Raw genomic sequence first — 27564 nt, forward strand, 5'->3', positions numbered from 1 at the left:
ACATTTTTGTTGAGTGTTTCACCCACATTTATTAAAAAAATTCAAAAATCACCATTCAAAAATACTGTTTTCTTCACATTTAATGTAATTCATTGAAATCTTTATATTCTCCTGGGTTATGTAACGTAGGTCCATTAGATAGTGTGATTGTAAATGTTCAAAACAAGCGTAAAAAACTAAATACACTCTCTCTGCTCTCTGAAAGCTTCATTAAGGATTAATCACCAATTTATCAATGTCAGATGAGGTATTCATGAATGCTTTGTGGTCATTTCGGGGTACAATGTGTTAAAACAGTAACATAATTCAATATTTTTCATATCTAAACATCATAATAAATCTAGAGCTGTTTGGGGCCCTTTTAGTTGACAGGAAGTGTTTGTGCGGCGGCTCCTTTAAGAAGCGGGCAGCAGCGTTTCCATGGCGACAAATAATGACAAAAACTCTCCGGCTCGTCAGTTTGCAGCAGCAGCAGCAGCAGCAGTGTGTGGTGGGAGTACCCAAACTCGCAGTAAGAACTGACTATCACCTTGACCGATAACAATAGATTATTTACTGTTTTATTACAGGGCGTATCTTTGACAGCCAGCAAACAGAATTGAAAAACTTACCTGTTCCGCGAGCGACATTGATTGATTGAAAAGTAGTCAACGCGACGTCTGACGTCAAGTAGCGATACAAGGTCGCGAGATACAAAGCTTGCCATAAAAAAGACTCCTCTACACTTCCATTTAAATTTTATTGTGCATCGTGAAGATGATCAGTTACTAGCATGCTGCAGCTCTGACGGGACTGGTTTTATTACTTCATTCATTGCTACCAGCTGCTTTTTTTTTTTTTTAAACCTGTTTTCCTGGACGCTTTAAACATCTTTCAGGAATAACCAAAGAGTGTGGTGATGATTTTTGCATGAGCAGAAGAGGAAACAATTCTTTAAAATGAGCAAAAAATATGAATCAACAAATGTGTCAGAGGTGGAGGAACATATCTCTTTGAAATATGAAATCAAGAAGAGACTTGGAAAAGGGGTGAGTCATTTTTTGAATCCTTAATTGTTTTGATAGAAATGAAAGTGAATGTATCCTATGTTATGTAATTAATAACAAAACTCTTAGTTTAGTGCATCTTTCACATGAATGAACTGATAAAACTTTTGCAAATGGGTTATAAAAGTTTTAAGAGTTGGCAAACAGTTTCCCATTTAATTTTGCAGCAAAACAAACAATTTACCTCCACCTTCTCCACCTGAGCATGAATGTTTACCACTCTTCTAGTCTTCCTGCTGTATTTTGGCCTCAAGAGAAATTCTTGAAATTCTCCAGACTTAAGGTCTTCAGCAAAGGCCAGTGTTGTAAGCAAGGGGTTTATTTACTTTGGCAGAACAAACTCTTTTCTTTGCAGATCAGCTGATGTATGAGGACACTCGTTCCCTTTAGAGTCTTTTGTTTTTCTCTCCACTGATGTAGTTGCCACAGGACTAAAAACAGCCTGGTTTCTTTCCGTAGACTGTCCACAGAGACTCACAAATTGCTGCTTAGTGGCCAGGTGGTTAACTGCCACGTAAACACGTCATATCGGCTAACTAGGCATACCTGAGGGTGGCTGCGACTCATGTTACACAGCTGTTGAACCTGTTTACGGTTCACTGGTGGGGAAGAAGCATCCTGTGCAGTGATGCTTCAGGGAGACAACACATTTGAACAGCGCTGTGCTAATTGGATGTAGAAAGTCATAAAGTGGTTTTACAAGCAGCAAAGATTGTACTATTTTCTGGATTTGTTTTAAAAACCCATATTTTTCCTGTAAATGTCAATCACTCTCTCTTTTTCTGGAGCCATGGGTTTGACAGAGAGCTAGATGAATGTAATCCACTACCTACCAGTTGTACTGGTGCTTCTCTGCTGCCTCTGTTATGCTTGACTTCACTGCCTTTATCTGCACCCTGACTCCCCCTTCACGATAGGCAGGGCTGTAGCTACACTCGTGTCCTCAGCATTTCTTTTTAGGAACATGGATATTATATTGGTTGTAGCTTCAAGTTAAGCATAGTGGGGTTTTAAAAGGCATATACCAATATTTTTGAAGATTCTGTGTCCTTAGATTTGATCATTTTAAAGGCCAAGAAAGATTAAAAATAATGGAGAAACAAATGAAAGAATAAATTCAACCTCCAACAATCCTGGCAGAGTAGAAAATATGCTTAGAAAACAGAGTTAAGATCTTTAGAGAAGTGAAGCTCAAACTCTAAGACATTTTTAAATGAACAAAAGGGGGGTTGCTTGGACTTACAACCTCAGTATTTCTAAATTCTTGGCTACGACCCTGATCAGTGTTTCCCCATTATAGTTTTCCTCCACATTTTTGTACAAATGTTGTTGGTGTTTTTTGTTTAATGCTTGACATGAATTTAAATAAGGGTAAGAATCAGTATGATGTTGTCATCATGATAACATGATGACTGAGTATTGTCTTTCTGTCTCAGGCGTACGGGATTGTATGGAAGGCTGTTGACAGACAGACGGGCGAGATTGTGGCTGTGAAGAAGATCTTTGATGCCTTCAGAAACAGGACAGATGCCCAGGTGTGTACTTTTTGTTTCTGATCTAAGTCACAATGAATTAATTACTGAACACTCTTACCTTTGATCATATCCACTGTCTTGCCGGCCTGTTACCAACCCTTTTGGCTTGTGGCCCCATGAAAGTAATGTCTACTTGGGATCCATTGTCAGCTGTTGCATATGCCTGCAGCTTATGATCAATTGAAAAGTGATAACATGAGGACTACTAGTCATTCACAAGACAATAAACAAAGATTAGAAGAATGTCAACAGCATACATATATAGTGGTGCTTGAATGTTTGTGAACCCTTTAGAATTTGCTCTATTTCTGCATAAATATGATCTAAAATGTGACCAGATTTTCATGCAAGTCTTAAACTAGATAAAGAGACACCATTTAAACAAATGAGACAAAAACATTAAATTTATTCATTTATTTATTGAAGAAATGATCCAATGTTACATATTTGTGTGTGGCAAAAGTATGTAAACCTCTGGGATTATCAATTCATTTGAAAGTGAAATTATAGTCGGATGTTTCCATCAATGGGATGACAATCAAGTGAGTCTGAGAGGCCCTGCCTTATTTAAAGAAGAGAAATCTGGGTCTTCACTATCAAAGTCTGAGCTTCACAACACAGGTTTGTGGAAGTGTGTCATGGCTTGAAGAAAGGATATTTCTGAGGACCTTAGAAGAAGAGTTACTGATGCTCACCAGGCTGGAAAGGGTTAAAAAAACATTTCTAAAGAGTTTGGACTCAACATGTCAGGCAGATCATGTACAAGTTGAAGACATCCAACACCATTGTTACCCTCCCCAGGAGTGGTCAACCAACAAAGATCACACCAAGAGCAGGTGTGTAATACTCCAGGAGGCCATAAGGGACCCCAGGGTAACATCTAGGAAACTAAAAGCCTCTCTTGCAGTGGCCAATGTCAATGTTCATGAGTCCACCATCAGGAGAACATTGAACATCAATGGTGTGCATGGCAGAGTTGCAAGGAGAAAACCACTACTCTCCAAAAAGAACATCGCTGCCCATCAAGATCATGCTGATAAGTCAGAAGGCTGTTTGAAAAATATGGATCGATGGATGAGACCAAAATCCAACTTTTTGGCTTGAATGAGAAACGTTATGTTTGGCAACAAGCAAACACTGCATTCCAGCATAAGAACCTTAACCCATCTGTGAAACATGGTGGTGGTAGTATCATGGTTTTGACCTGCTTTGCTGCCTCTAGACCAGGACAGCTTGCAATCACTAATGAAACTATGAATTCAGACAAGCAAATTCTACAGGAAAATGTCAAGGTATCCGTCTGTGAACTGAAGCTCAACAGAAAGTAGTTCATGCAGCATGACAATGAGCCTAAACACACAAGTCGTTCTACCAAAGAATGGTTAAAGCAGAAGAAAGTCAAAGTACTGACCTTAGTCCCATAGAAATGCTGTGGAAGGACCTGAAGGGGGCAGCTTGTGCATTAAACCCACCAACATCCCAGACTGCTCTTTAAGGAGGAATGGGCTAAAATTTCTCCAAGCTGATGTGCAGGGCTGATAAAAAGTTACCGGAAACATTTAGTTTAGGAAGTTATTGCTGCAAAAGGAGGTCGCACCAGTTACTGAAAGCAAGGGTCCACATACTTTAGCCTCACACAAATATGTAAGATTGGATCATTTTCCTCAATAAATAAATGAATAAGTTTAATGTTTTGTCTCATTTGTTTAACTGGGTTCCCTTTACCTAGTTTTAGGACTTGCATGAAAACGTGATCATGTTTTAGGTCATGTTTATTTCTCCAAGCTGATGTGCAGGGCTGATAAAAAGTTACAGGAAACATTTAGTTTACGAAGTTATTGCTGCAAAAGGAGGTCGCACCAGTTACTGAAAGCAAGGGTCCACATACTTTAGCCTCACACAAATATGTAAGATTGGATCATTTTCCTCAATAAATAAATTAATAAGTTTAATGTTTTGTCTCATTTGTTTAACTGGGTTCCCTTTACCTAGTTTTAGGACTTGCATGAAAACATTATCATGTTTTAGGTCATGTTTATGCAGAAATAGAGGAAAATCTAAAGTGTTCACAAACTTTCAAACACCACTGTATATATTTATGTATGTATAGTTTTTCTCTGCTTTTTGTATCCTGGTTATTGTCTTGTGACCTCTTGTTGGAGGGATTTGGAACTACTAATCTGTGTATAAATTGTCTCCCTCACTTATCTCAGTGGAAAAACGAGTTTAGTTAATGATTGAATAGAGCAGGAGGCTTGTGTGTGCCTAGTTTATTGCTGCATGTTGACTGTATTTTTTTTTTTCTTTTTGCAGCGGACGTTCAGAGAAATCATGTTTCTCCAGGTAATAAAATTTTTAATAGAGGTCAATTATCTGTTTAGACTTTTACTCAAGAGTCAAATACAATATCAGTCCCAATATCACTCATTTGTTTCCATCAATACTTTGTCCAGTCTCTTTCTCAAAGTTTTAAATGTGCAAATAATTAGGGACATAGGATATCATAATAAACAGCGACTGTTGTATCTGAGAATACTGCTTATAACTCCTCAGTTGGTGAATACCCCTAGTAGTTTATATATAAACTGTGTTTACAGGTAAAGTGCTTAATTCATACCAGTTTGTGCCACACCAGAGCATGTTTTCCACATCTAGAGTCATTGTACCTTGCCCTACCAGTTCTGGCACAATCCAGTTTGTTTTTCCATGACTATTTCCTCATATTTTATTGTAGAACCATGCTAGTAATGTTTCTAAACTAATTTTACAAAGGATTACAATAGAGCCACAGCTAATTAGTGACCTGCATGAAAAAATATCCGTACTACTGCTAGTACAGCATGGTAAAAATGACATATTGGTAAATCTTGTGCTATAATTTTACAACATTGTAAAGGATATCTAAAATGGAAAAATATGTATAAGTAATACATGAGTATGACAGAAGAAATAACAGTCAGCAGTGCTTCCTGTAAATTTTTGGTGCTCTTGCTAAGTATTCAAAAGACTCCCCAAGGCATCATTGTTGAAACATTGTTTTCTACTTCAACTTCATCATTATCCTGAAAGAAATTAGAGCACTGAGCAGCAAACAGTGTTGCTGTCTCATTGTTTTCCATATCCTTGTGTTACATATCCCTCTTTCACACTTAATCTCCTGACCTACATTCACGTAATGTTCAGTTGCACCACTGCCCCCTAATCAGCTGTTGTCATCCTCCAGTGAAACTCCGGTGTTGTAGTCATGGGGTTTGTAGTGACTGTTATGTAATCTGTGCTGAAACTTTCGCCTCTTGTGTACTCAACCTTGGCACAATACTTGCCGGTTAAGGGTCAAACCAGCAGCTAGAGTGTGCTTTCTGTATGTTAATGTGTGTTTTCTATTGTTAAAGCCCTTTACTCTGTGTGTAGGAGTTTGGAGATCATCCCAACATCGTCAAACTTCTTAATGTCATCAGAGCACAAAATGATAAAGACATTTACCTCATCTTTGAATATATGGGTGAGTGTTGCACAAGCAAATAATCATCATTAAATCTTACAAAACACACATGGGGAAGAGTGAAGGCTGCAGTAGCTCTAGCAGGCCTAGATGTGTGTTTGTGTGAGTGTGTGTGGAAAGGTTTCTGCTTCCTTTGGCTGCCTGCACTGTCACTGTTGTACTGCTGAGTCCACAGATTGGCCTCCCCCTCTCTGCAGTCTAATCCATGACTGTACACCAGCACCACAGCACAGACCTCCACTGTTTCTCTCTGGCTTTTCATTTTTGGGACTCTGCCGGACTGGGATCATTGTGTTTGTGTTTGTGTTTGTGTGCGTGTGCGTGTGCGTGTGCGTGTGTGTGTGTGTGTGTGTGTGTGATTATAGAGGAGCATGTGTTTTAGCAGCTTGATTACAATTTCAGTGCTAAGATGACTGTGATGTGTATAATTTAAGGAATATTTACAGTCCAATCATTGGTTGAAACTACAGTAACAGCAGTATTTGTCATTGTTTTTGCTTTCTGTTTTGCACCAGACACTGACCTGCATGCAGTGATAAAGAAAGGCACCTTACTGAAGGACATTCATAAACGTTATGTGATGTACCAGCTCCTCAAAGCCGTCAAATATCTGCATTCAGGAAATGTTATACACAGGGACAAAAAGGTACGACGGCAAGTTTATAATATGGAGAGTAATTTAAAATTGGAAGAGTTGATTTTGGTTAAAAGAAATCCCAAATAGATAGCTGCATTGCAAATATATACCTTTATTATACCTCCCTACTGCATATATTCTATAATATATTAGTGATCTCATTAATCTCTGTTTTGTGGTCTGTGTAAATGCATTATATAATATAAAATATAGTATATTTGAATTGAATATGGCATTTATTTGTGTATATAAAGCAAAAAATCCTAGCCAATATGTTCAAAATACTGTGTTCATCACACATTCAACTGTCTTGTCTGCAGCAAATCTGCTGACATGGCTGCTCAAATTACACACTAGAATTTTATACCTCATTTTCTTCTATTCTCCTCCTACTAAAACTCTTCTTTTCACTCCTTATACAATGTCTGTTTTCATACCTTGGTCAAGCTGGGCACTGGACATAATACCTGCTCCATTTGACCTCTGAGTAGCAACATGAAAATCAAACTGTTATTGTCCTTGTGAAGAATTGTTTCTCTTGTCTGCGTTTCCCACAGCCATCCAACGTACTCTTGGACACTGACTGTGTTGTCAAGCTGTGTGATTTTGGCTTGGCCAGATCACTCAACCAGATCCAAGAGGACAGTGGGAATCCAGTGCTGACAGAGTATGTGGCCACGCGGTGGTACCGAGCTCCTGAGATCCTGCTGGGGTCCACAAGGTATCAACTGTGATGAGCATCTGCTGTCAGTATCTTCTGCTTGTGCTCATTCCCTGCAACAGTTGATTCAGCAGTCATGAAGAAAATAACAATACATTTTCAATTACAAGCAATACAAGCAATTATGAGTGTACTAGGCTGTGACAAGAGTACATCTCATTCAAAGGTACACTAAGGGTGTGGACATGTGGAGCCTTGGCTGCATCCTGGGAGAGATGCTGCTGGGAAAAGCCCTGTTCCCTGGGACATCCACCATCAACCAAATAGAGAAGATCATGAGTGCCATACCACACCCAAGCCCAGATGGTGACTAAAGACCTCAAGAATAAATTCATACAAACATCTCAAACTTTACTTTTTAGTATGAATTAATTAAATGCAATTTAATTTTCAGATATCCTCGCTATCAAGTCTGAATATGGATCCTCTGTCATTCAGAGAATGTTACTAAAGTAAGAGAATATTTTTTTGTATTATTTATGCTGTGAAAATCCTACTATACGGGGCATGTTAACAATGGAGAGGTTCTTATTGTGAATGTACATGTAAAACTGGTCATCTAAATACGCAACAATGCACCTGTTGCATTAAATTCAATCAATTCTCCTGGAATAGTTTATTGATAAGTGACTACAGCGTGTGAACTCTTCATGTTTGGCCTCTTTCTGACCTTGTCCTGGCACAGAGCTAGCTGAGGGAGTGACAATAACAAATTTCTTCCCCTCCACTGGGTAGATTATCATCAGAGCCTGCAGGTGGAGGCAGCATTGAGCAGCAGCAGTGATTGTTGTGCATTGAGCAATGAAGCTGCAGTGCCAAAGCAAAATAGTAAACTAAAGCGACGACAACTTGTTGCAAAGGGTGTGTTGAATATGTGTTGCATTGTGTTAGTTGGGCGAGACAAGTTGTCTGCATTAACTGGTTTGTAAGCTTTGCACAGGACTGTAAGTCTGTATATTAAAAGGAACATTATTGTTAGTAGAAAGCATCTGTGAGACAATGATCTACCTGCTTTCTCTGTATGTAAATCTCTCTTCTTGCTTCATCAGACCACAGGTGCCTTTGGATGATCTTCTCCAGCCGTCTGTGCCTCCTGATGCTCTGGACCTGCTGAGGGGTTTGCTAGTTTTTAACCCAGACAAGAGGCTGACTGCTGAGCAAGCTCTCCAGCATCCATATGTCGCCAGGTACTGAGGAGCACGCATCCAGATTGACACATGGATTTGTAGTTGTGATCAGGTTTTCCTCACAGCTGAATTCAGACTTCAGACATGTATTTTTTTTTTATCCTCTTCTCTTTGGTTTGCTGTGTTGAACAGTTAAAATGAATTGTTTACTGTATTTTCTGTGCTAGATCTAGATGAGAGAGATCAATATTTCTATCATTATGTTTCTGTTATTGCCATAACATGTAATCCTGTACTGTATCCATTACTGTTTTCTCTGCTTCCTGGAGGTTCCATAATCCAGCCAAGGAGCCGGCTCTTAATTATGATGTAGTGCTCCCAGTGGATGATGATGTGCAATTATCTGTGGTTCAATACCGCAACAAACTTTACGAGGTACAAAATAAGTCGTAAATGTCCAGAAGGCAACATTTGATTTAATTTTTACACAACAGACATTATTGAAATACAAAGAAGTGTATTTCAGTAATTACATTTTTTTTTTTAATATCATCACACTGATTAAATCTTTTAAATGTTCCTCTTTTTTTACCTGCAGATGATGCTGGAGAGGAGAACTAATCAGGGGATGCTGAGACTGGTCCAGCCGAAGGATGAAGGCGATGTCAGTAGCAAGGATAAGCCTAAGGGGAAAGAAAAAGAGAGGGACCCGGTGACAGCGAGTGGCGACGGGAATGGTGACCATGAGGGAAAAACTCAACATGAAAAGACTGAAGAGACAAACCACTCACCTTCACATACAGGAATCACCAAACCTGGGCCTGTGAATGCATCAACCCCACCTGCTGTGGAGAAGATGAGCTCATCAGTTAGCCCTGGATGGGGAAAACTCACATATAACCCCATCACACATGCCCCAAGTATGTCTGAATTTACCTGTACTGGTTCCATGTAGGGCTGGATATTGAACCTCAATACTATTTTGGAACTGAGTAAATGCATCTGTAGCACTGAGTATCAATAATATCTAAGTATTGAAAGTTGTCATCAAATGTCTTTTACTTATGCTTTGGTGACATAGTTCCTGATTTCATTCAAAGTTTCACTAATTTTAGACTCATATTTTAGTTGGGAAACATTTTTGAAGGGTTGTCTGTTTATCAATACCAAAACTCAGTATCAGCACTTGTCCCAAAAAGTTACAATCAATGCCCAGGCCTAGTTTCACACTTTCAAAATGAAATTTAAACAATACAGCTGCGTGTATTTTACACACTTCTATTAAACATACAGTATGTGGACAAATTTCCTCAGAAGGGTGACACAGAAAACAGTAATTCTCCTTTTCTTCATTCAGATGCTTTTGTTCGGAGTCCAGCCGGTGCTTCTCACTACTACCTACCTACCTCTACTGCAGCCAGCAGGAAACTAGTCGGACAGACCAGTAGTGAAAGTGTAACTACATCACCAACAGAGGGCACCAACGCTAATATAGTAAGCAACAGGGTCTGCAACAGTCCCTTCACTATTCCACTTTGTTATCTATTGCTGGGATGTACTGTGTCTCTCCTGTCATGCACTTTTTAAAATTGCCTACTTACATTCTCTCTTTTTGTGGCTCACAATGCTCTTTGCTCTCTTTCGTTGCCCTTCCTCCACTAGTCCATGGACCAGATCCTCCAGCGTGGTCGCTCAGCCCCTGCTGCTCATAACCGCTCCTTCTCCTTGACCCTAAACCAAACCCAGAACAACCCGCTGGTTCGCAAGGATGAGCCATCTCTGTCCTCAGGACTATACGTCACTTCTGCTCGCCTGGTCAGTCCAATGCACCTCAGCACATGTAAAATATGACTGATGTATGATGAAATAAAGATCTAAATATATATATATGAAAATATATGGGTGAACTTTTGCATATGGTTTTTCTTTACTCAGTGAACTTTCTTTTTCTTCCCGTGTAGAACCAGCGCTCAAACTCTCAGGTTCGTGAGGCTCGGCCGCTGCCCCGGTTCAGCAAGAAAGTATTTCAGAATAACTGTAACGTAGCAGCTTCAGGCGACCCTAGAGCCAAACTAGGCAGCTATTCCCAGGCCTATGGTACCATCAACAAGACTGACCTGGACAACCTGCTTCGAAGTCGCCCTTGCAACCAGTAACTATTGTCATATCAGTGGTTACATAGGGGCTGGGTGTCACATGTGTTTGAACTCACAACAAAGTTTGCCAGGATGTCAGGCATGTAGCAAAAAAAAAAAAGAAACTGCTAAGACTGAAAGTCAAACACCTCTTGTATACTGTATAGATTGTACCCATGGAGACATGGATTTCCATTCACTGTCTGTGACAGTGAATATATAACATCCAATGTTATTTCATATCACATTTATCAAATTGCAATTCATGAAAAACATCAACATTTCTCCAACATGTTTTACTCAGCTGCATTTCTCACAGGGACCCTTGGACCTTCAGGGGCCCCACTGGCACCATTTTCATCAAGTGTTACTTAGTTTGTGGTAATTTGATTAAAATGAAAATGTTGTCTTGTTTACATGTTTTCTATAGAGGTATTGTGTCAAAATTCACACATACTAAATATTCCTAAATACATTTGTATTTAAATAAACTATCACAAGCAGGTTCCCACAGATTATTTTAGCCCTGGGGGCCCACTAGAGATTAGTGCATCCACGATTTCTCATGTTGATCTATGTAGTTAATGACCTATAAGCTTAATGGCAAGTACATTAAGCCAGTGAGTTTCACATGGACAGAGAATAACTGTAAGATATGCAAATAGTTGTAATTATATGTCACAACGAGTTATTTTTCATGTGAAGACAACAGCAATAAGCCTATTTGTTCCTCTAATGTGTACAGAAATAAAACTGATTCTTGAGCACGGTTTATAATGTTTAACAGACATGAATGACTGTGGCAGCAAACCAGCGTAAAGTGTAATAATAAACTACTGTACCGCATCATGCCCAACTCTCTAGATCTTTCATTTTCTATTTAAAGCTTAATGTTATCTTTTTTAATGGAAAATACTGCGTCATTGTGGCAGTTGAGATAAACTCATTTTTGTGTAAGTAATAATAACCGGTGGTTCCCACACATCATGTGACGTGACGACGTCGTGCGATGACATCACCGGCTCTCGACCCAGTTCAGTTAGTCTCTTGGAGGAGCAGGAGGCGCAGTCTATGTCGGCAGTTACTCTGAAATAAACACCTCTGGACGGTCTATAACGACAAAAAGGAAAAGGTAAGGATGAAAGTGTGCCGAGGAGATGTTATGCCTGTGTGTGTTCTGTTAGTAGAAATTATTTTTTTCTCATTAAATGTGCAGCTAGCGAGCAGCGCTTCGGTTAGCGACATTATCAGCATCCAGTCTGTGGGCCAACCGTCATTTAGCGTCAGCAAGTTAGAAAGCCGTTATCAAAACAGACGCCGTTACTGCAGCGGTGGTTATCTTAAAACAAGCAGCTAGTCACACTAAAACAAAGTAGTCCCGGCTGCAGAGGGAGCTCTGTAAACGTGGGGTTGGTGGGTGGGGGGCGCGGCGTGTGGTCACCGTCCTCAAATATAATTTATTCAAGGGATATTTCATGTCTAACGTTATCGTCTATTTGAGGTCTATCGTCTGTTCAAAGGCTGTTTATCCATATTCAGCTTTAATGGCGGTGTTGCTAGACTGGGGCTTAATTTTTTGTGAGTTTGATGAAACAGATGGTCGGTGTGTCGCATTTATCTGCACTACAGAGGCCTTGATGATGAGGTGCGCCCGCTGCAGGTGCTTCATAATAACGAGGCTGGCTGGTTTATTTTCTGCATTCATGTTTCTGTTTTGGTTTTCATTTGCACAATAACCTTTAAACCAGTGGTTTTCAACCTTGTGAAAGACCCCCAAATTGATACACACCAGGCCACGGACCCGTATTTGATAAGATGTAGTCTCAGGGATCCATCTGATAAGACTGAGTTATTTACATAACTGTCTATACTGTAGTTCGGCAGATTAACAGTGAAGAGTGTGAACAGTCATTCTGATACATTCTCTCAAATAACGTCTAGTCACTGAAATAATAGTGAAATTAAAATATTCTCCATTTTTCTGGGGACCCCCGGAACCTCCTCAGGACCCCTGGGGGTCCCCAGACCTCAGGTTGAGATTTACTTTGTGGTTTAAAGTGGTTTTATTTTAGTCTCCCTTGCATGTTAGTCATTAATGTTACATTGAATAAAATCTTTTTACTTCTTTTTTATAAATGTAGGTTATTAATACGTAATATACCTGTCAGATATTGGCAAAATCAGACAGATATCATTTTCAATCATATTTATTACTTCTTTTTCTATATAAATAGTGTGATATTTTAACTATGCTAAATTATAGTTCATATTCTACTTCCTCTAGTTGCATTGTTGGTCGGACAAAATAAGACAATTAAAGGAGTCAGTGATTCTGGAGAAAGATTGTTGATATTTGCAGCCAAACAAACATACCCCTCCTTTCCTGCTCCTTCAGGAACTCCACCCCCCAAATTAATGGAAATGCATTGCCAAGGCAGCGGCACTAACAACTGGGCTAGCTGACCACAAGAGAAATATAGCATCTCCCCTCCCCTTCACCGTTTCTTGTGCACGAGCACAAACGCCCCGTGTTGCTGATTGGCTAGAATGATGTTGTGTGGTTTGGGCTGAGCCACTCTGTTTGTTTCCCATTTACAGAGTTAGGGCTGTGTACAAACACCAGATTCTTTTTTTCAGCGTGTACACAGAACGAACAGCTAAAGGAGCATGAGGAGACATTTGCTGAATTTCACTAAAAGTGTATTGGATAAGAATCGCTGACTCTACCTTTTAAGGACGTCACTGTGCGCTCTGGAAAATATGATGGACACTTTCTGGACGTGTTGAGTAATCAAGAAAAGGAATCTAATTGGTAATGAAAATATAGGAATGTTTGTTTTTAGCCAACCCATTGAATTAGATACCTGACAAATCAGAATATTTTAACACAAACAATACTGCCATACATCAGTCCTGCTCATCGATTTGCAGCGTTGCTCACAATGGTCGAGAACAAATGGTTCCGCAAAATCTCTGATAGTTGACTAATTACTATTGATTCATATTATGGTAAATGACTAGACAGAGGCTGCATTGATACAGCGGTTTTATCCAAATTGCATTACAATTTTACTCTCATTCACCCATTCTCACACACACACACACACACCGTTGGCAGCAAGATACAATGCAAAGTGCTCGCATTTTGCATGATACAGGAGGAGCTGGGGATCGAACCACCGACTCTGTGATAAGTGGATGACTTGCCCCCATTGTATTTAAAGTACAAGTCACTTTATTTGGCATTTGCACACGTATACAGTACAAGCATATTGTAATTCTTTCATGGTTCTATCAGAGAAGAAAAAGATTTAGAAAAAAAATGATATCGGCCAATCTTAGATAGAACCTTGATAAGATCAGTAAATTGTCACTAAACATTTATTTATTTATCACTTGTTGTTTCTCTCAACAGGTTCCTTTGCTATTTATAGTCTAGATTCCATATTTTGCCCATCAACTCACCAATAAATGTTCTTTATTTATAGGCTGACAGAGGTTAAGTTCCCTATTTACAACCCTGTGTTGGTCAAGGTTGAAATAATATATCTGAGTGATATGATGGAAACAAGTCCATCGACTCTCATGATCAGTCTCTCTGTTCCGCCCTGACAGCTCGTTACCGGGACATGCATGATACCATGCAGAACGAATAATACAGTTGTTCAGGGATTTTAAATGATTCATTTCTTATTAAATTTGAGGGTTACAGTAAAATTGTTGGTTGTGGGTAATCATTTAATGAAAGAACAAGGTGAGATGGGTTCTAATAAGCGAGGTTAGTGGATGTTTTCGCTGTTCTGTCACCATCTGGCTGTGAAACAGACGTTTAAGTCCAGGATTACTCAATCTCTATTGCAGTGATCCTGCAGGAACCCTTTATGTGCTCTTTCTCTTTTGCTGTTGATGGAAATTGGAGAGTATGAAAGTGGAACATTTTAGATAAGTCTGTTTTTGCTTACACTACAGTTCTGTTTGGTAAGATCTGGAAGATCAGTCGGCTTATAATGACCAGGCAGGAGCAATAAAGCTGAGCTATGCTGCCAACTCCACCTCCTGAAATTGGCAACTGCTCACAGTGTAAGGAGTGAATAGTTTAATTTTATGCTAGTGATAAATATCTTATAACAAAGTGGTTTCTTTCTGTTATTTCTTGTTATTACAACATTCCAACTTTTTTATTATAACAAGAAATGTTGTTATGTGATATTTTTGTTGAAACTTATTGTAGTAACAACATAACATGGTATATTGTTGGAGAAACTAGAAACATTTGTTGTAATAATAAGAAAAAACATTCAATCAATACAGGAAAAGACAAAAAAATAGTAGAACAACTTGAAATTATGTTAATAAAATCATTTTGTCATTATAGCAAGTATTTTTTTCTGAGAAACTAAGCAGATTTGTGTTCACGGTGGCAGCAGTATTTTGTCGTATTTTGCAAACCTGCGTAAAGTGTAACAAATTGTCATGAGGCGAGGTGTCTGCAGGTCTGACATAGCGGTCCAGAGCTGCTGCTGAGACAACATCTTGCCAGACTGCTGCGTTGGCAGGCAGCAACACGGTGTAGGATTTAATCAGCTAGATTGTCCCAGTGACAGTTTCATAATAGTACTCAAAATATTATCATTGTACACTGAGCGCTTTGAGGAGTTTGTTTAAAAATCAGCTGGTTCTGTTGTTGGTGCAGCGTGTGTGAAACAACCATGTGATGGTTTTTCATGCAGAGTCACATCCTCATCATGTGACTGTGAAACAGCATTTTATTTATGATGATATCGCTCAGTAATCTGATGTTGTTTCGTAGCATTTAGGAAGTACTGCACGTTCAAAATGTTACACTAAATCTTTGAAAGGAGGGGGATTGTCAATTTATACTTAACTCTGTCTAAATCACCCCCCATCAAAGATCACAACTTGTTTTGGCGTCATTTATTATGACATGGTGACCTCTGTATAGGCCCCACGGTTTTGTGTGGCTGTTCCTGTTTTATCACTTTGTTTCCTGTTTCCTGTTGCTCAGGCATGCACATAGCATGTTGTACATGGGTTTGTCGAGGTATTGTGCTAACCTAATTGTGTTAACGTGGCTTTCTGGCGAGCCCACTGAATCCCTCCCTTTAACCTAATTCCCCCAGCGATAGCTATCAGCAGAAGCCAGGGATAGTGGCACTGTCTTTATCCACAGCGTCGGGGCGTCTCTCCTAAGAGGATTTGAAATCTCCAACGTAATGCTTGTAAAGCTGTACAAACACTGCCTCAAACTGTAACCTCTCCAAAAAACCTCCAAAACTAAACTATATTTACTGGATTCACTTTCATTTCTCCTCAAACAGAGTGAAGTGAAACTATTGTGGTTTCTAAATTGCTCTTGTGCACTTTTTATGAACCCAGCCAGTCATCTGGTGGAGAGAAAGGTTAGAAGTTAGTTTATATCTTTTAACAGTATATGTTTGCTTTATACAAAACCAGGGTCTTTGTGTAGGTTTGGTAATTATTCCCTTCACATTTGAAATTTATGAAACCAGGTGCTTTTTTTAGTGATTACAGCTGTTGTTCCGATGTCTTAGACACATGTTAAAATAATCTTGTTGTCAAAATATCAGCGGAGAGGGCCATCTGACTCAGTACTGACCAAGCTGTTGTGACTTCATGCATATATCAGGTAATCCATCATACACAGATTAAACACAGATAAAAACAGATCAATAGCGATTGATTCAGTACTTAAGAAACCCTGTCAATGTGAAGCTGCTTATGTTAAACAATCTTAAGATTGACTACAATTTGGAAATAAGATTATGAATGAGGACTGGAGCTGTAATTATAAATGAAGTTTTTGTTTTACACATTGAAGAGTTAGTTTGGTCTCAGTGGAGTCCAGATTATTGTATTGTTGTTGAAGCAAAATTAAATTAATGTTGTGTGAATGATTTCAGCCATATTGCCCAGCCCCCTTTATACAACATGAATGACAGTCCTGTCAAGTGTTGAGTTACAAACCTTAAGGTTTAACATGAACATTGGACTGGCAGGGGATCACATGCTTTGACTGCGTGTGTCACATGATTACTTAAGGAGTGTCGGGTTACTCAGTTACATGTCTTGGTTGGTTCAGTAGACAGATAGATATCCTGCCCTGTGTGACACAAGCAAACAGAAACTTTGTTGTGTCACAGAGTTGTTGAGGAGGGTGTTGTTTGTCAATTCAGATCAAGTGAGCGATCCTTTTAGGTAAAACAATCCTGACTACAGTACAAACAGTTTACTGATAGATAGATCTTTCAAGTAATTCAGCAAAACTGCTGTAGTGTTAGTACTGTAAGCCCCCTTACACAACCATTGTTGTCCAGAAAGCCGGGAGGGATTTGGCTCCTCAGATAATGATTGTAATCTGTTATGATCTTAATGGAGACTGTCAGTATGAAGCGGAGCCAGCACTCGACCATGTTTGTCTGCGGTCTCTCACCGCACTGTCCTAGTGATGGACAGACAGGGATCATGAGGACACACACTAGGAGTCTGGATGTGTTTGCCAGAGTGAAATAGAGCAGTGTTGTGTAACGCTAGCTGTTAATTCAGTGCGGCCTGGTGAGAGGGGAGGAGGAGGATAGAGGGAGGGAGCATGCAAAACAGTAAACAAGATTTTTTTTTTTTTTTTTTGCACTTGTATGCATTTATTTGGTTTGTGGTGTGTGCGAAAGAAACAGCGTGGGGACTTTTAGTGTGTGTTTGCGCATGTATGCGTTATACACACAGCTGTATACATGCAGTAGCTGTAGTTTGAACAGCACGTAGCTTATGCACCGTGCAAACTCAGTCTGCCGCTCACTATACCTGCTTTTTTTGAAGTCAGCAATTAGGGGAATGGCTTTTTTTGGCACTGTAGGCCTGTGTACGAGATCTGCACTGAACATTTGAAAGCTTGCCGGGGTCCAGACCTTTGAATCCACCCACTCTGCCAAGACGAGTTGACTGGAATGAAGTGTGACGAGTTGACAACACTGTCTGACATCAGGCAATTTGAAAGCATTAATCAACCTTGTAAAGCTGACCTTTGTACGCCTCACATGCAGAGAGATTGCTCTTTTCAAGTGAGCAGCTCTGTGTCATGCATGCAGATGCCTCATTAGCGCTATAGATTGTGATGTAAATGGAACAGAAACCTGTTGACCAGGCCTCTGCAGGGGCCTGGTGGGGGGAGGGGACACCGCAGTAATGGTCAATATGTCAGGTCTCTTCCTGAAGCAAAGCAGATTAATAATGCATTTGGTTACCAAGGCACCACCTGCGTCCATGGTAACACTGTCAGCACTGGTGAGGACGTTTTTTTAGCCTCCTTACTTCTCTCCCTGTGTCCCTCCCTGCGTTAGGGTATCTGCTGGTTAAGTCCATACAGACAGTGTGTGCGATTGGTTGTATTTAGGTATGAAGCCTGTGTGTAAGTTTCCACTCAGATCAGGTTATTAAGAAATCACAGCTTGTAGACCTCTGGTTGAGCCTTGTTCTTGGGAAAGTTTCAAAATGACAAACTAATTTGAAAATGATTACTTCCACAAAACTTGAATCACACATAAAGTTCAGGGGTTGTTTCATTTTTCCCACTAACTTCCCCTACCACCACCACCACAATCCACCACATGCTGACTAAAACTGACATCAGAGCTGTAACTATTAATAGTCAGAAAATTAATCTGTTGCTCTCAATTCATTGTTTAGGTCACTTTTTAAGCAAAATAAGAAGTTTCCTTGTTCCAGCTCCTTCAGCTTTTCCTTGTTTTATATAAACAGTAAACTGAATATATTGACGTTTTGGACTCTTAGTTAGACCAATCATACAATTGAAAATTGTGATTTTTTTTTTTACTATTTTCTGGCATTTTGGTAATACTTTACTTTAGATCCCCCTTATTTAGCATTTAAAAACAATCATATCAATCAATAATATATATCAGTCAATCAAACATTGTATGGCACCTGTCATACAGGTTAGTGCTTTCAAAGTGCTTTACAGATGACTGACAAGCTGATAATACAAATACAAATACTACAAATGCAAACAGTAAAAATTATGAGACTAATGCACACAAAAATGCGCAGTATCTGTCAACAATTAAAACTTACTTTATGAAGATATTTTTTATTTTATTACAGCTGTGTTTTACTATATTTGCATTCATAATCTTTTTATATAACATAGCATATAGTAACGTACGACCACAGGAGTTATAGTTGTTGACTATACATTAATCAACTCTTATATCTTATATCTAACAACTACATGATAGTGTGTGATTATTTAACTGTTTATATACTGCTTACAAATGCTAAATGTCTTAAGTGTCACCAGTGTTTTATACACCAAATTAATAATAGATTAATTGAGAAAAGCTGCTCATGAAAATAATGAGTAGTTGCAGCCCTGAGTGACATTAATTAAAGTCAACCTGATAACACTAAAAGACTAATTATATACATCCAATATGTACCAAGTTGTAGTTAAAGTTACATTGTGGGTACGTTAATTAACCGAGGTGGTTAATTATCTTTTATAAATACACACAAAATTATTATTATTATCAATATGAGTGTTGTGCCCCTTCTGCCCCCTTCTGCCTACTTCCTTAGTAACAGTCAAAATTAGAAGGGTCTATCAGACCCCTGACCCCTAACCAACCCCCCACCCCCTCATGCCTAAACCTAACCAAGTGGACGTGTTGTGTAGTGAAGTGGGTGTGTCGTTTAGATACTGTAATTTGGTCATAACATTCAGATGTTCCTCCCCTGACTGTTCTTCTCACGTTAGGTGTCTTATCTGGTTTTTATAGTGGCTCTCTAACCTGTGGCCTATTTTCATATATTAGATCACTTGCTGCCGCTCTCTGCTTCCCAGTGAAATACCATTAAACATTAAACTTCTTATCTTCTCCTCTCTCTCATCTCCTCTTCGCTTTGGCAGCAGAAGCAGCCTTTCATCACTTTAACTTTTTATGTGTATGTCACATTCATAATGGTCTATTCACCAAGAGAGAAACAGCAAAAAATACTTTAAATATAATACAAAATAAATAAAAAGAAACATATTTATAGACTTGGTTTTACTTTTAATATTTGGATATTATTTTCTACAGTTGGATACAATTGGGTTGTATTTAAACATGCTATAATACAGAAAACAAGTAATAAGCCAGTAATAAATCAAACATATTTATCCATAATCACCTTTTGTCTTAAAATTGCTCAGCAGATTCTATGAACTAGGGGATAAGGCTGATCTCAACTAACAGTTAAAGACTGCTGCTTGTTGCAGTCAAGAAGCTCTCCCCTGACTTCCTATAAAACTCTGGATCTTTGTGCCTTTTTGTCGAATCCTGCGAAATGATCCGACAGCGGATGTTCATATAGAGACAAAGGTTGCGAGTGAATGGAGCAACAGGCGACTTGCCTGTCAACATAACGTTGTTTCCATACTTGACCTCAAACCCAGAATGTATTGATGCATTTACCCTCCTGTTGTACCAATCATTATTAGCCAACTCTTTGATGTTGAAAACTGTTTTCTTGCAACTTTAACCGGGTACTTCCCTTTCCTTGGACTATCCGTGTCTCTGGGTGCTTTTCCCAAATAGTTCAATACCTTCACATCCTCTCTGGTCTCTTACACAGATTTCTCAAGATTAAACAATAATTAAGCATTCAGTTGATTCAAATCAACACACAACTTTCATAATGTATTATTTCATTATCATTACTTTATATTATATCAAGTAATACTTGTCTTATCATTGGCTTTTAAATTCATCACTGAAATCAAACTCTTTCCCTCATTTTACTGACGTCCTGTCGTTGTATTCTCCCCTCCGATGCTCACGTTGTGGATCTCCCTGATCCACTTCAAAGCTTTGAAGGCCTTGACAACAGCCAGCTGTTCTTCATCTCTTCCAGTCTCTTCCTGCCCTGGTCTCTTCCAGTTTTATGTACTCTCACTACTGCAGTTGTGCAGCACTTTTTGCAGTTGACAGGGCCCGTGGTGGTACTTCTTTCTCTCTTTTCAGCTTTTTCCTCATGATCCCCCACCACCTGGTTTTCCGAGACTGCCATCTCTTTCTCAAAGCCTTGAAAGCTTTAGAAGATTCTGCATTGACATCTGTTTTTTTCTCTTAGACAATGACTAAGACCAATCAAATTTGATTTTATCTGTTACTGAGTGAATAAAAGGCATATTTGGGTAGAATAAAAAATCCCCAAAAGAAAGGTAAAATAGCATGAAATAATATAATTTAGTTTATGAAACAGAGAGATAACGTGATGTAGCTCTGCCTCTCTCTCTGTCATCTCTTCTTGTTGCGCTCTTTGATTGCCTGTCACCTTTTTAATCAGGCAGATATAGCGTTTGTGTCTTTGCCAGTTTGGCCCAGATGATGTACCGTCATTACTTTTTCTCTGCTTCTGTCTGGGACTTTTTGAGATGTAATAAAGACAATTCAACACAATTCTACTTTTCTCCTTTTCATAGATTGTTCTTGCAGCAGAGTGAGCCTTCCCCCACACCATGTCCCAGGACAAGAGTGGATACCCCGTTATGGGTGAGACTAACCCACTCCATAACAACGTCTATGGACCCCCTCAGCCAGGTTTTGGCGTGCCCCCTCCTAACTACAGCCAGGCCCCTGGGGGACCCTACCCACCAGCAGCCGGCTACGGGCAGCCGGGCTTCCCCCAGGCAGGCCCAGGTTTCGTCCCTGGTCCGTACCCGCAGATGCCTTACCCTCAGATGCCCTACCCACAGGGACCCTACCCTCAGGGGCCTTATCAGCAAGGAACCACGCAGCCAGGCTTTCCTGGAGACCCCATTGGTGAGTTGTTCAACTAGAGATTAGAAACTTTTACGAGGAGACTTTTCCCTTTCTGGGCCACTTTATTCTTTGTTAATAGAAACCTGATTGTGTCAGATCGGCTGTATCTCTATGAAAGTGAGCACATCATGTCATTTGGTTCAGCTTATGTTCCTTTATGACTTTATTTTGACAAAAAACAATGTGCTCAGCTGAAGTCGCTTCCAAAAGTTGTCCTCTCCGCTCCATAAAGTTGTTTCATTTTTCCATGTGAGAGTCACCAGTTTGGATGGAATTTTTTCTGTAAATGGATTTCCACACTAAAGGCATTTGCAAGCATGTTTTTATCCAGGTCAACAAGAAAACACATTACTGGTTCCAGTTCAGATCAGACTGAGCGCAGATGAATGGGCAATCAATGAAATGATCAGTACTACATGACATGTGTCCATTTGTTAAGCCTAGTTTTAACCCTTAATTGTCTTACTGTCGTTGTCATTTGCCAGCACCTGCAGGCAGTCCTGGTTACCATGGTGATGGGCCTCCATCTTACTACGACAATGATGAGTTCACCAACTCCGGCTTTGAGGACAAGAGTATCCGACAAGCCTTCATCAGAAAAGTAAGTTCTTCACTGTGTCCAACAGATAAAATAGATGATAAAGAAACAAATATATGTGTGTAATAAAAGTTGCATTAATATTATAACAAGACCACCTGTTCTCCACCAGGTCTTCTTGGTTCTCACAGTGCAGCTGATGGTCACTTTCTCCTTTGTTGCGGTCTTCACCTTTGTCGATGATGCCAAGAAATTTGTGCGACATAATCCATGGACATACTACGTGTCCTACGCCGTTTTCTTTGTGTCTCTGATTGTCCTCAGCTGCTGTGGAGACTTCCGCCGTAAGCACCCCTGGAACCTGGTTGCACTGGTAAGAACACCAATTAATAACTAAGCATGAATTACCTATCGTGATAGTTTGTTTATACTGTAACTAAACTGATTGATACCTTCTAGCAAGACCAAATGTTAAAAGCCGCAAAGGTACATCCTTTGTAAGAGCACTTGAAACTTGTCATTTAAGTCTAAAACATGGTAAAACACGTAATAAATGGTTTTTTTGCAGTCCATCCTGACCCTGAGTCTCTCCTACATGGTGGGAATGATAGCCAGCTTCTACGACACAGAGACTGTCATCATGGCTGTGGGCATCACTGCTGTGGTCTGCTTCACTGTCGTCCTCTTCTCACTACAGGTCCGCACACACAAACAGCTGTTTTAATTTAAACGCATTTAAATTTCTAAACGCACACAGACAACAACATTTCTCCATTTCTTCATTATTTCAACTACTGGGGAAGAAACAGTGAGAATTTCATCTGATTAGTTTTTGACGTAGCTTTGTTCATTCTAGTAAGTCTCACAGACTGTACTCACACTCTGGAATATCATTATTGCTTTAGTATAGCTGCTAGTTAAATTGGTTTGAAGAGCTAAATATATAAAAAAATATATGTATTAAATATATATTACTGTTGTTAGTCTTTCCTGAGTCCCTGTTTTCTCTCCTTTTTCACTACAGAGCAAGTATGACTTCACTTCCTGTCGGGGCGTACTGTTTGTTTGCCTGATCGTGCTGTTGCTCTTCTCCATCCTCTGCATCTTCATCCGCCACAGGATCTTGCACATCGTCTATGCCTCACTGGGGGCCCTTCTGTTTACCTGCGTAAGTTTCACACTCAGGTTTTCTTTTTTTTAATTGTTTTTTCCAAAACAAAAAAAAAACGACAACAAAAATGACAGTAAAGTACGTTTACAAATGATAAATACATAAGGAAAAGAAAAAAACCTGAAAATAAATAAAAGTAGTTATAAAATAACTTTTATACACAAACTTAACTAAATGGATACAAAGAAATGGTGATTAAAGTTGAAGGTAATAAGAGTCATGATAACAAGAGCATGTTAAGTCTATCTAACTGCTTAGAGTAGATATAAATAGTACGGAATGAAGAAACTGGTGCTGTGTATAGTACCCTCATCTAAGAAATAAATGTGGTGCCAAACCCAAATCTTTTACGAATATGAAATAAATATCTTCAGCCCACCCTATGAAAAGCTTTTATCCGTATCTGTGGAAATTAATACCTCTGGAACTGGAGAATCTGAGGGGTGAGAGATGATATTGAACAAGAGCCTTACATTAAAAAAAGAAAATCTATTTTTGATTAAACCAGTGTAGCATTATCCATTACTGTTTTGGGATCAGTGAAAAAGCATTCGGCTTCCCCCAGTAGAGCCACTTGGAACTTAGCAGGGTATTGAAATCTAAAACGGGTTCCCTTGATCTCACTTTCGGACATCCCAGAAAGCCGCTCTCTTCTTGGCTTCACTGGCGGTGAGGTCCGGGAACAGAAACAGCTTTCGTCCATTATATGTCAACTGGCGTGCTGTTATGTTGAAAATGTCAAATGTCATCTGTTGCATGTTAACTCTCCAGGAGGGTAATTTGATATTTGTGGTAGTGGTGTCCAGTAGTCTGGACTCAGTTACCAGACAGCCATCACCACTGGCACACGGCTGGTTTTTCCACCTCACAGTGAACTTTATTCTGCTCAATAAAGGATAATTACATCTGCAGAATGTTAAAGAGCAAAGCAAAAACTGGGTAGGAAAAAGATTCATGGTTAGCAAGTGGAAAGTGGGTCACTAACTTTATATGACTATCATGCATTCATGGACACCATGAAAAGTAGAATTTACCCAGTGGGGATGTGATGTGGTGTATATGATGGTTAAAGGCTAAATTCTTCAGACCTGGTAGGAGAGATGACTCTGTCAGCCTTGAATATACCGGTGTTAAAACGCAATACATGTAGGTGGAAACCAAGTAGAGTTTTGAGAGTGAAAGGAAAAGCCAAGAAAGCATTTCACTGTAGTGTTACTAAGTAACTATCTAGTACAACCTCCATGTTGTCTCAAAGCCTTGAGACTGAATAGAAATGACAATGTACCCCTTTTATATGCTTGTAAATCTATCTCATCACATTTACCGCAAGCTGTAATGTGCTTACTGAAAATACTTCTAAACAACATGGATCATCTGTGCTGCCTCTGTTTTATGGACTTGGTTTATGTAGGTACATAGCTTTATTTGATGGATGTCACAACCGCATTGGTTCTGATAGCTGAAAAGAATAATTTCTACATCACTCAGCTTTGATCTGAAGTGTGGATGCCTCTTAAAATAACTAATGCTATCCTTCTTTCCTCTCTGCAGTTTTTGGCTGTGGACACTCAGCTCCTCCTAGGCAACAAGAAGCTGGCTCTGAGTCCAGAGGAGTATATTTTTGCTGCCCTCAACCTCTACACTGACATCATCAACATTTTCCTCTACATCCTGGCTATTGTGGGACGCTCCCGTGAATAAAGCTGCACCTTAGCAATAACAGAAGGGAGATGGAGAATGCCTCCCTTCATTGTGAAACGTTGCTAACATTGCCCGTTACCTCTGATTCCTTCAACTTTTTCCTCACTTTTTTTTTTTTTACCCCCCATAATACTCTTTGTATCCTCTCCTATCATACACGCAGTTCAACTTTTAAACAGATAGTAGGGCTGTGGATGTCATTAAAAAAAAGCAGCTGAGAGCATCATGATCTGTCTCTCTTTTCCTCAACTTTGAACACTGCTTGCACTAACTGTCATCTGCTTCTACTAACACAGATGTCTACATTATCTAAAAAAAAAACCCAACTTCCAGTTTGGCTTGTCACGTATAGTAGAAATCATGTTATCCTGTGGGTGCTTGGCACTCAGCCGTGCCTTGCCACAGAGATTAAAACAGAAAAGAGAGAGCGAGGAAAGGTATCAGTAGTGCTTAATATTGAAGCCGACCAGCTTTGCCTGAAGAGAAGAAGTTAGTGCTAGAAATACCCTCCACCTTCAATCTGTCTGTTTTCTCAAACTTAACTCTCCCTTTCAGCCTGCTCGTGTAACTCTGCATGGCAACAACGGAAACATAACTTAAGATGTGTTATGATTCTCTAGAGCTACCAGAGGAATATCTCGAGCTTGCTTGTCACAGCTGTAAATAATACGTGTATTACTGTATATGATGCCAATACTCCCTCTCCTCTGCCTCTGGAAAGGCATGCTGGACTGATTCATATGGATGTACTGCTTGATGCTCTGACATCAGAACGCTTTTACCCAGTACAATAACTTCTAATGACATAAGGATGAAGATGTACATGACACATAAATTAATATTTATAAACTCTATATATTCTCATGGAATGTTGTTTGAAAAGGAAGAAAAAGTATGTTCTTAATTATTTGTATGATTTTAAAGCTGATATGTTCCCTTCTCTTCTCTTTTTTTTCTTTACAGTCCTCACTAATTTCCTCTCGTCTCGTCATTAACGTGAAGTGATAATTTAGTGCTTTATTTTTATTTTTTGTTCTCATTATAACTAATGTGAAATATTTAAGTTTTGGAATTTCGCACCACTTTTATACCAAGCTGATTTAAGTTTGACAACTTTATTCTAAATTTTAAAGTAACTCTTATGAAGTAGATGGGAACCAGGTCTGGACTTGAAGGAAATGATACACAATAACACAATAACAATCTATTTATTGAGCTTGATGTAGATAACAGGGTTGCTTTGAAGCTGGTGCTAATGATAACAAACGCAGACTGGAGATGTATAGACTTAATTACTGAACCCATAAGATATTGGTGGCAAAGGAGTCATGCACTGGAAGCCAAAATACTCTTACACACACACACAACTTGAATGATATATTTAACATGTACAACATTTTTTATTCTGTGTCTTGTTTTGATTTTTCACCTTTTGCATGACCCTCTACTCACATTTGCATGTGCTGATAATGCACACTGTACAGGTATTCTTGTTTTGGAGGGACACAGTGTTGTTTGGCAGCCCTGTTAGAATTTTTTTTTTTTAACTCTTGTGTTTGTATCTAACTTACGTGCAAGTGTATATAGAACTCCTTAGTGGTTTGATGTGTATAGATGAAGTAATTTGGGGCTTTGTAGGTCTGTTTGCATTGTATATTTGCATTAAATTTAAAGTGGAACCACATTCCTCTACACTGCTGTTCGCTTTTCATTAAAACAAATACAATGTAAAGGTTTGAAGCTTTGTGTGTTCATTTACATTTAGACATGTTTCTGATTAAAACTGTTCTTGAATTGAATAACTAGATCCTGACTAATCAGCGTGGCCAATATTACCAGCTAATTTCAGTTCATCACAGATGTAACGTATGAATGTAAATGTTGGCCAACAAATAAAAACATTAAGTACAGAATATGTAAGGTATGTTTGAGTTACTTAAAATAAACTTAACTAAAGTTTAACAATCCTTATTAGTTTTTATTAATTATGCCCCCTTCAGACATGATTTAAGATATATAAAAATGCTATGCTTTGAATAATAATCATTTTTCAAAAGAAAAAATGTTAAATTACCCAGATACCCAAATTATGAAATATGTAATTTACTCTCTTATTGAGAAATGTGAACATGCAAATATTGTTTACTTCAAATGTTCAACTGCAAGATTTATCATACTTCACTGAAAAGTCCATTCTCGGTCTGTGTGCACTGCAGGCTTCAAGTTTCCACATCATACTTGTGTAAATTGTGTAAGTTGTGTAAGTTGCATACTGGACCAGGTTGGCTTCTGAACTAGCGGTGATGTCACATGGTCACAGGTAGGCTACAGGTGAGTGAGAGAGTGTGAGCGCAGCCCTTAAATGTCAAATTCTGCACAGTGAAGCTCAAATATCAAAGAGACAAGTGACAGTTAGTAGACTTTAAGATCAAGATTACAAAACAGTTACAAACAACAGCCTTCCTAACCATCTGAGGGCAGCACAGACCCTAGACTCTTTTAAAGCAGGTTTAAAAGCCTTTACAATCAGGAAGACTTTTTCATCTTAACTCTTGTTATTCTCTGTATGTTATATGTTTTCACAGCTGTGGC

The 27564-nt window shown here is 39.1% G+C and overlaps 2 protein-coding genes across 3 annotated transcripts; both read left to right on the forward strand.

Annotated features, from left to right (window-relative positions):
* Positions 1–409: 409 nt before the first annotated feature.
* Positions 410–11554, forward strand: mapk15 (mitogen-activated protein kinase 15). The gene is made up of 15 exons (XM_067613062.1): positions 410–511; positions 878–1028; positions 2483–2581; positions 4895–4924; positions 5993–6083; positions 6599–6729; positions 7278–7441; positions 7608–7747; positions 7836–7893; positions 8491–8628; positions 8898–9003; positions 9167–9488; positions 9926–10062; positions 10231–10383; positions 10530–11554. The coding sequence occupies exons 2-15, from the start codon at positions 939–941 to the stop codon at positions 10722–10724; spliced, it is 1854 nt and encodes a 617-aa protein (XP_067469163.1). The 5' UTR covers positions 410–511; positions 878–938; the 3' UTR covers positions 10725–11554.
* Positions 11555–11706: 152 nt separating this feature from the next.
* grinaa (glutamate receptor, ionotropic, N-methyl D-aspartate-associated protein 1a (glutamate binding)) lies at positions 11707–26704 on the forward strand. Of its 2 annotated transcripts, none has more exons than XM_067613064.1 (7): positions 11707–11835; positions 21223–21562; positions 22048–22163; positions 22273–22473; positions 22669–22797; positions 23125–23268; positions 24823–26704. In XM_067613064.1, the coding sequence occupies exons 2-7, from the start codon at positions 21259–21261 to the stop codon at positions 24970–24972; spliced, it is 1044 nt and encodes a 347-aa protein (XP_067469165.1). In that variant the 5' UTR covers positions 11707–11835; positions 21223–21258; the 3' UTR covers positions 24973–26704. The 2 variants fall into 2 exon arrangements, with proteins under 2 accessions (XP_067469165.1, XP_067469166.1); XM_067613065.1 differs by lacking the exon at positions 11707–11835 and adding an exon at positions 13339–13515.
* Positions 26705–27564: the final 860 nt, after the last annotated feature.

The sequence above is a fragment of the Thunnus thynnus genome, chromosome 15 (genome assembly GCF_963924715.1).
Source record: "Thunnus thynnus chromosome 15, fThuThy2.1, whole genome shotgun sequence".
Lineage (NCBI taxonomy): Eukaryota > Metazoa > Chordata > Actinopteri > Scombriformes > Scombridae > Thunnus > Thunnus thynnus.